The sequence below is a fragment of the Gavia stellata genome, unplaced genomic scaffold (genome assembly GCF_030936135.1).
Source record: "Gavia stellata isolate bGavSte3 unplaced genomic scaffold, bGavSte3.hap2 HAP2_SCAFFOLD_382, whole genome shotgun sequence".
Lineage (NCBI taxonomy): Eukaryota > Metazoa > Chordata > Aves > Gaviiformes > Gaviidae > Gavia > Gavia stellata.
This window is the reverse complement of record NW_026776404.1, coordinates 66,899-75,326: the sequence shown is the minus strand read 5'-3', so window position 1 is coordinate 75,326 and position 8,428 is coordinate 66,899. Positions and strand designations below refer to the sequence as shown.

The window sequence follows — 8,428 nt, the reverse complement described above, 5'->3', positions numbered from 1 at the left end:
TGGTAACTGCCAAAGGGGTGAACAGGACAAAAAATAAAAGGGGTGGGGGGGAAAAATGCGTAGCAGAGGATGGTTTCGATCCATCGACCTCTGGGTTATGGGCCCAGCACGCTTCCGCTGCGCCACTCTGCTCCGTTTTAGCGCTTTCTGATAAAGTGTATTTGGACAAATTCCCTCCCGCAGCGCGGTCCGGGCACAGACTGGTCGCGGTGCCCCACGGGGGGGGCGGGAGGAAAAAAATAGGGGTCAGAGCCCCCCCTCCCTCCCCGCCGGGTGCTCATTCCCCCCCCCAAAAAACCACGAGCTGCCCTCGCTGGAGATGCCGGGGCTTGAACCCGGGACCTCATACATGCGAAGCATGCGCTCTACCGCTGAGCTACATCCCCTGCGCGCCCCCCGCGCCCGCCACCGCACTTGGCGCCGCCTTCCCCCGGCCGCAGCCCCGCCCCTCGCAAGCCCCGCCCCCTCACAAAGCCCCGCCCTTTCCCACGGCGTATTGCGCCCCATGGCGGCGCGGCGGGAAGAGGAAACCGGCGGACGAGGTGGCCGAGTGGTTAAGGCGATGGACTGCTAATCCATTGTGCTCTGCACGCGTGGGTTCGAATCCCATCCTCGTCGGTGAGCTGTGGCTTTTTGGGGGGAACCCCTCAAATTTTGGGGGTTCCCCCCCTCCAGGAATTCCCCTCCCTTTACCTTTTCCCAATCACTTTTTTCCGGGCTCCCCCTTTGCACCTTCCCTTTTTTCAGCAAATGTTTTCAGGGGCCCCGCAGTTCTGCAGAGGGGCAATCCCTATGTGTGTGCTCCCGGCCAGTTCTACACGCCGTCCCCCCTTAATTCTTGCAGGTGCCCCCCCCCCCATTTCCCCCCCCCACCCCCCACCCCGAGTTTCGCACCACCCCGAGGCCGGGAGGGCCGGCACGGCGGGTCTCTGTGGCGCAATCGGTTAGCGCGTTCGGCTGTTAACCGAAAGGTTGGTGGTTCGAGCCCACCCAGGGACGGAGCGATGTGTTTTCCCCACTCTCTTGGTTTTATTTATTCCTCCCCCCCCCCCCCCCCTTTTTTTTTCCAGGAAGCAAAGTCGCTTCCTGTGTTCCAGGTGGAAAAGGGGGTTGGAAAAAAGGGAAAAAATAAGGTGGGGAGAGGGGGGAAAAACGCTGCTTTGCATTGGCCGGGAATCGAACCCGGGCCTCCCGCGTGGCAGGCGAGAATTCTACCACTGAACCACCAATGCGCGCGCTGAGCGCTCTTTAGGAGCCCCAAAAATAAGGTGTTTCACCCCAAAACAGCCCCATGACGCATCAAACCTTTGTACCTGCGCGGGGCGAAGCGGCGCTAATCAGGACGCCGACCTAATTGGGGTTAAGAGCAATTAGCGGGCGGAAGAAGCGCGCCACTCCTGCCGCGCGGTTTGAATTTCGCGCGCTCGGCGCTGATTGGCCGCCTCATGCGGGTGGGCGGGGCCGCGAGGGCAGTTCCCGGGGCCGTCCCGGGCTGAGGAGCGGCGGTCCCCCCCGGAGCGCTGCGGCCCCCGAGGGGAGAGCGGGGCCAAGCGGCTGCCGGTACCGCGTTCCCCCCCGGGGAATCCCCACTGCGGCTGCCCAGAGCTCGGTGCCCCAGCGCCGCCTTCGCTCCCCCCGCCGGCGCGGCGCCGCGCTCGCAGAGGGACCGCACACCCCCTGTGCGCGCCGTGCCCGGCGGGATCCAAACGGCGTGATGTGATTGGCTGATACCCCTGTGCCGGGCTAACGACCAGCGCCCAATCAGAGCTTGCCTTCTGGAGCCGGGATATTTGCATGCGCGGGTCTCTCCGCACGGGGCGCTGCGCGCTGTCGCAGCCAATGGGCGTGCGCGGTGTTTGAATCCCTCATTTGCATAACGCCGCTATAAAAGCGGCGCCGCCCGCTCGCTGCCCTCAGTCCGTTGCTTCTGGTTGCGGTGTTGCGGTGACTGCAGTGAGCGAGAGCGCGATGCCTGAACCGGCCAAGTCGGCGCCCGCCCCCAAGAAGGGCTCCAAGAAGGCGGTGACAAAGACCCAGAAGAAGGGTGATAAAAAGCGGCGGCGCAGCCGCAAGGAGAGTTACTCCATCTACGTGTACAAGGTGCTGAAGCAGGTGCACCCCGACACCGGGATCTCCTCCAAGGCCATGGGCATCATGAACTCCTTCGTTAACGACATCTTCGAGCGCATCGCGGGGGAGGCGTCGCGTCTGGCCCACTACAACAAACGCTCCACCATCACCTCGCGGGAGATCCAGACGGCCGTGCGGCTCCTCCTGCCCGGCGAGCTGGCCAAGCACGCCGTCTCCGAGGGCACTAAGGCCGTCACCAAGTACACCAGCTCCAAGTAAAGCGGCCGGGCCCGGCTGCAGGAACCCGCTCGGCTCAACTCAACCCAACGGCTCTTTTCAGAGCCACCCTCCCCCTTCTTCCTAAAGAGCTGATGTTGCTGCTGAGCTGCCTCTTTTTTTTTCTGGCGTTTCTGAGGATCGGAACGGTTTGTAGATGGGGGAGGGGCGGTTTAAAAGCGGTCTTTTAAAGGTTATTTTCCTGTATTTTGACAAAAAGCGCGGTCCGGGCTGGAGGCGAGGGCTTCTCCCCCTGCGCAGGGCCCTCTCAGCTCGGGGTTACTCGGTCGCGCTGCCGCTTTCGCCTTCAAACCGTTTTGCTCCGCTCCCATTGGACCGAGCGGCCGCCAACGTCACAGCGTTGTGGTGGGGAACGGCCGCGCACAGGGAGCCGCAGCGCAGGTTTCACTCCGGTCCGACCCGCGACTATATAAACCCCGCGGGCGGGGACGCGGCGCTGGTTTGGGGTGTGCGGCTGCGGAGGGGGAGGTGCTGTCGGGGTGGGTGTGGGTGCGTCCCGGTGCTTCCAACGCGCAGAGCGAAGCGTCTGTCGCTGTAGGTGCTGTATTTCATGAAACGCGCTTGTAGGCTGTGGGCGGGTTGCGCTCTGCCGTGGATTTCAATGCTCAGAGCCCTTCCCTTGTTACTGGTGGCTTTGTATTTTCTAGGGGAGGACTGAGGCTTTTCCGGACTGTTAAAACGCAGTGGCTTTATGAAAAAACACTTTGATGAAGGTAAAAAGCCTCAGTAGTCTGCCAGGAGCGAGATTTGCCCCCGCCGCGGTGCCCGGCTTAGCTGCTGGCTGTGCTCTGCGGCGGCGCCGCTTTTCCGCTGCGCCAAGGGGGGATCCAAACGGCACGAGGCCATTGGCGGAGCGAAAGCCGCAGCGGACCAATCAGCGCGCGGGCTCCGGAGCCGCTGTAGTGCTATGGTCGGAGGCGCTCCGCAAGGGCTGTCCCGCGCTGTCTCAGCCAATGGGTGAGCGCAGATTGGATCCTTCGTTTGCATAACTGCAAGCGGTGCCCTCACCGTTCCTCTCCCGTCCCGGCAGCGCGATGCCCGAAGCGGCGGGTCAGCGCCCGCCCCGCCGAAGGGCTCCAAGGAGGCGGCGACAAGAAGCGGAGGGAGAGCTGCTCCATCCAGGCGCTGAGCAGGTGCACCCCGACCTCCTCCGTCAGTGACCGTCACCCCATACCCCGGCTCGGAGCGAGGGGATCCGGCCTCGACTTAAAAGCCGGGGGGGGGTAAGGGAGAAGTGAGGGTCTCCAAAAAGAGCTGTGGGACTGTGAAATGGTTCGAGCACCCCCCAAAAAGCCGACCCTGGCGACGCTTGTTCCTTGAATGCGCTGTAACTGCTGTGTGTCCTATAAAGTCTGTGTCGAGGTATTTATAAATGAGCGCTGTCTACAACTAAGCTACGGGCTCTTAAATCGCTCCTCACCTGCCACGGCGCTCACCGAATGTTACTTTGTTCGTTGAAATTAGCAGATTTTTTTATTTTTTTTGCATTGCGCTCGCTCGAGGCGGCAGCGCCAGAGCCCTGAAGCCCCTCTCCTTTTCCACAGCGTGTTTTATTTCCCCTGGGTGCTCCCCTGCTTTTCTCGCGGCTGTTTAATGAGATTTGGGGTGATGGTGGTTTACCCCCACACTTTGAGCCCAAATGCTCCCGCTGCAGATGGCTTAAGACCCAGATAATGATTTGTCAGCGCCAGTTCCCCATCGCCCCGCTCCTCCAGCCCTTTTCCTGAAGCAGTGGGGTGGCTCTGAAAAGAGCCTTTGGGTTGAAAAAGGTGAAAGAAAACAAAAAACGATGGTGGAAGCGGCTTCCCCCGCCTCACTTGCCCTTGACCTTGTGGCCTTCGCTCTTCTTCGGCAGCAGCACGGCCTGGATGTTGGGCAGCACGCCGCCCTGCGCGATGGTGACACCACCCAGCAGCTTGTTGAGCTCCTCGTCGTTGCGGACGGCCAACTGGAGGTGCCGGGGGATGATCCGCGTCTTTTTGTTATCCCGAGCAGCATTCCCAGCCAGCTCCAGGATCTCAGCTGTCAGGTACTCCATGACAGCTGCCAGATAAACGGGAGCGCCGGCCCCCACCCGTTCGGCGTAGTTGCCCTTACGCAGCAAACGGTGGACGCGGCCCACGGGAACTGGAGACCGGCGCGGGATGAGCGCGACTTGGCCTTAGCACGGGCTTTGCCCCCCTGTTTCCCGCGGCCCGACATGGCACCGCGCTCCCCGCTAAGAAATAACGACGCCCGCTCCTCCGCCCTGCCTGTTATACCCTGCCGCGGATCGAAACGACGCCTGCTGATTGGCCAGCGCCCCGCTGGTGGCGGACTAATAAACCAGCACCCACTCCTGGCCAATAACAACGCGAGCTTTGGAGCCGCCTCATTTCCATGCGCGACATCACCAATCAGCGAGCGGGATTGCGGCCGCGCGGAGGTTATAAAGGGCGGCTGGAGCCGCCCGCGCAGGGCTGGGAGCAGGCGGGGAACGCATCGCTCGTTCCCTCAAGCTGCACGTGGAACTTGGAGCGAGGTTTTTTATCTGTTAAAGCTTTTTGGTTACGTGTAGTAATAGCCCGGCGCAAGCCTGCTGCGGGGCGAGGGGGCAAGGCGCGGGCTCCGCGCTCCCGCAAACAGAGTTTTAAGGCTTTTCGAGCGTATTCGGTGATTTAGGGCGCAGAGCTCCGTCGGCCCCGCGGGGGCTCAGTCCCGCCGCTCTCGCACCGCTGGAGGGCGGCGCTGGACGCTGATTGGCCGCGCGGGGAGCCGGCGGTCTTCCCATTGGTCCGCAGGGGTGGGGGGAGAGGGGTCGGGGGAAGGGGGACACGGTGGGGGGCGGTTCTCACTCAGGTCCGCCCTGACCCTCCATCGGGGAGCTCCGCCCACCGCAGCCCGCCGCCTCGGTGCGGCCTCAGTTCCCCGCAGCGCAGCACCTTTTTCACCTTAAAATCTTTTAAAAAAAAAAAAAATCACCTTTTCATCCCCCAAAACCGCCTTTTCGCCCCTTTTCCCCCGCGAGCTGTGCCGCGCCGGGGGAGCCGCCTTAGTTCAGCCCATGGGGAGGCGCCGGGGGAGCGCTGCCACGAGCCCGGATAGCTCAGTCGGCAGAGCATCAGACTTTTAATCTGAGGGTCCAGGGTTCAAGTCCCTGTTCGGGCGAAAGCCGTTTCTTTTTCCCCCCGCTCCCCGGAGGGCCCCCGGCCCCTTCTCCCGGCGCGGTCCGCACCCCACACCCCCCCCCCGGGTCCGCCCCTTCTTTTCTTTCCCGGCGGAGGCGGCGCGGAGGCGTGTGGGGCCCGGCGGGGGTGGCCGGGCGGGCCGGTCCCATGGTGTAATGGTTAGCACTCTGGACTCTGAATCCAGCGATCCGAGTTCAAATCTCGGTGGGACCTTTCCCCTTCTTTTTGCGACCCCCCCCCCCCCCCCACGGTCACCCTCTGTGTGTCGTGTCCGTGTCCCCACCCCCCCCCCCCGGCCGTGCCCGTGCGTGGGGGGGTCCCTCCTTCTTCATCCCGCCCCATCCGGGTGGACGCTCTCTTGGGGGGACTCCGTGTCCCAAGTGTGTCACACCACACCCCCCGCAGGTGTGACGTGCCCCCAACATGACCCACCCGTGGGGACTGTGTGCGACAGCCCACGTGTGACACCCCACTGGGGACCACAGGTGACATCCCACACGTGACGCCCCTTTGGAGAGGGCATGTCACATCCCAGGTATGACACCCCACTGGGGACCACATGTGATGTCCCACATGTGACACCCCATCGGGGACCACCTGTGACGTCCCACGTGTGACGCCCCTTTGGAGAGGGCATGTCACATCCCAGGTATGACACCCCACTGGGGACCACATGTGATGTCCCACGTGTGACACCCCATCGGGGACCACCTGTGACGTCCCACGTGTGACGCCCCTTTGGAGAGGGCATGTCACATCCCAGGTATGACACCCCACTGGGGACCACATGTGACGTCCCACGTGTGACACCCCATCAGGGACCACCTGTGACGTCCCATGTGTGACGCCCCTTTGGAGAGGGCATGTGACATCCCAGGTGTGACACCCCACTGGGGACCACATGTGACGTCCCACGTGTGACACCCCATCGGGGACCACCTGTGACGTCCCACGTGTGACGTCTCACGTGTGACGCCCCTTTGGAGAGGGCATGTGACATCCCAGGCGTGACACCCCACTGGGGACCACATGTGACGTCCCACGTGTGACACTCCATCAGGGACCACCTGTGACGTCCCATGTGTGACGCCCCTTTGGAGAGGGCATGTCACATCCATGTGTGACATCCCGCTGGGGGCCACACGTGATGTCCCGTGTTGGACGTCCCATGGGGGACCGGTGTGACACCCCGTTGGGGGCCACGGGTGACACCCCATCACGGTCTGTGTGTGGCACTCAAGGGGGTGGCACCCCATGCGTGTCACCATGTGCGATGCTCCGTACCTGACACCCCATCAGGGACCACCTGTGAGGTCCCCTGTGTCTGCCACCGCCCCCCTTGGGGACCACAAGTGCCACCTGGAGGGGGAGGTGACCTCGTGCCACCCTGTCCCCGAGGGGAACGGAAGCTCTTTTACCTCCACGACACAGTCCTGCTGGAGCCTGGGCTCTCCCAGTGCCTCCCAGTCCCTCCCAGTCCAATTGCCTCATGGCAGGATGTGGCTTCTCCTGTCCCACGTCCCCAGTGGTGGTGGCCCTCGTCCTCTGTGAGCGATTGGGATGATGGGGACACGGTTCCCAGGGGTTTGGTGGCCCTGGGCGGGGGGGAGAAGACACCCACCGGCAGCCCCCCAACCAGCCCCGTGTCCTTTGCAGGTTGGTGGCACAGAGCAGGGCACAGGGACATGAATACAGGGACAGGGTGGGTGGCACCAAGTTGGGGACAAGGGACCATCTTCCCCCAACCCCAAATTATCTCCTTTGGGAACGTCCCCCAAGGTAGAACCTCGCTGGTGGGAACAGCCGAGCACGGGTCCACCCCGCGAATCCGCTGCCTTACCCCAGGCCAACGTCCCCTCGCCGTGGTGGCACTTGGACTCCGGTGACACCGACCCCGATAAACCGATGACCCCAAGATTGCAAAATCTTCTCGAGCAAAGGGCAACGCCCGATACGTTTCACCCTGACTTTTCCAGCGGCTGCCAAAAACCCCATTCGATCCTCGTGATAATTTTATAGCCCGTGAACACCCAGGGTTACAAATCGGAGGGAAAGGTGAGCGACACAGCGGTGAGGCTGCGCCGAACCTGTTTGGTTCTTTTCCTTTTTCGTAATTAGCAGAAAGATTAATTAGCCCGTCAAGAAGCGGCTTGCCAGGTGCTCACACCCAGGTTGGAGATTTAAACGGCAAACTTTGGTTTTCCTGCCAGCGAGTAGGGAAAAACCCGTTTGTGTGACCGGTCGCAGGGGAGAAGGGGCGTGGGGTGGACAAAACGCTGCGGCGTTGGGCTGCTCCTGCTCGGAAAGGGCTGAGGACGTGACCCGTTTCCAAGAAAATGGGGGGAAGGGAGCAAGTTTTGTTGGGGTGGAGTTTCCATCTAGGAGCAGCAATAAAGTAAATGCCAGATAGATAGGCCGATTTCCCCATTTTTACGATGAAAGGAGAAATGCTGGAGATGTTTGGGGTCAGCTGGAGATGTTTGGGGTCAGCTGGAGATGTTGGAGATGTTTGGGGTCAGCTGGAGATGTTTGGGGTCAGCTGGAGATGTTGGTGATGTTTGGGGTCAGCTGGAGATGTTTGGGGTCAGCTGGAGATGTTGGAGATGTTTGGGGTCAGCTGGAGATGTTTGGGGTCAGCTGGAGATGTTGGAGATGTTTGGGGTCAGCTGGAGATGTTTGGGGTCAGCTGGAGATGTTGGAGATGTTTGGGGTCAGCTGGAGATGTTTGGGGTCAGCTGGAGATGTTGGAGATGTTTGGGGTCAGCTGGAGATGTTTGGGGTCAGCTGGAGATGTTGGTGATGTTTGGGGTCAGCTGGAGATGTTTGGGGTCAGCTGGAGATGTTGGAGATGTTTGGGGTCAGCTGGAGATGTTTGGGGTCAGCTGGAGATGTTG

General features: G+C 61.7%; 1 protein-coding gene, 7 non-coding genes and 1 pseudogene across 9 annotated transcripts; 5 read left to right on the top strand and 4 right to left on the bottom strand.

The window, feature by feature from the left end:
• Positions 1-60: 60 nt before the first annotated feature.
• Positions 61-132, bottom strand: TRNAM-CAU (transfer RNA methionine (anticodon CAU)). The gene has a single exon. It is a non-coding gene; the product is annotated as a tRNA-Met (tRNA).
• A 182-nt stretch (positions 133-314) lies between these two features.
• TRNAA-CGC (transfer RNA alanine (anticodon CGC)) lies at positions 315-386 on the bottom strand. The gene has a single exon. It is a non-coding gene; the product is annotated as a tRNA-Ala (tRNA).
• A 119-nt stretch (positions 387-505) lies between these two features.
• On the top strand, positions 506-2,787 carry LOC132320944 (histone H2B 5). Of its 2 annotated transcripts, XM_059834587.1 has the most exons (2): positions 506-550; positions 2,038-2,787. In XM_059834587.1, exons 1-2 carry the CDS (start codon positions 506-508, stop codon positions 2,347-2,349), a joined length of 357 nt encoding a protein of 118 aa, XP_059690570.1. In that variant the 3' UTR covers positions 2,350-2,787. The 2 variants fall into 2 exon arrangements, with proteins under 2 accessions (XP_059690570.1, XP_059690569.1); XM_059834586.1 differs by lacking the exon at positions 506-550 and having other exon boundaries at positions 1,948-2,787.
• Positions 537-618, top strand: TRNAS-GCU (transfer RNA serine (anticodon GCU)). Its single transcript has one exon. It is a non-coding gene; the product is annotated as a tRNA-Ser (tRNA).
• On the top strand, positions 926-999 carry TRNAN-GUU (transfer RNA asparagine (anticodon GUU)). Its single transcript has one exon. It is a non-coding gene; the product is annotated as a tRNA-Asn (tRNA).
• Positions 1,162-1,232, bottom strand: TRNAG-GCC (transfer RNA glycine (anticodon GCC)). The gene has a single exon. It is a non-coding gene; the product is annotated as a tRNA-Gly (tRNA).
• A 1,290-nt stretch (positions 2,788-4,077) lies between the features above and the next one.
• LOC104255587 (histone H2A type 2-B-like) lies at positions 4,078-4,569 on the bottom strand (annotated as a pseudogene).
• An 872-nt stretch (positions 4,570-5,441) lies between these two features.
• On the top strand, positions 5,442-5,514 carry TRNAK-UUU (transfer RNA lysine (anticodon UUU)). The gene has a single exon. It is a non-coding gene; the product is annotated as a tRNA-Lys (tRNA).
• A 161-nt stretch (positions 5,515-5,675) lies between these two features.
• TRNAQ-CUG (transfer RNA glutamine (anticodon CUG)) lies at positions 5,676-5,747 on the top strand. Its single transcript has one exon. It is a non-coding gene; the product is annotated as a tRNA-Gln (tRNA).
• Positions 5,748-8,428: the final 2,681 nt, after the last annotated feature.

Bases quoted from the DNA above. Each gene is read 5' to 3' on its own strand.
- LOC132320944 (XM_059834586.1), top strand. From the start codon at position 1,969: ATGCCTGAACCGGCCAAGTCGGCGCCCGCCCCCAAGAAGGGCTCCAAG.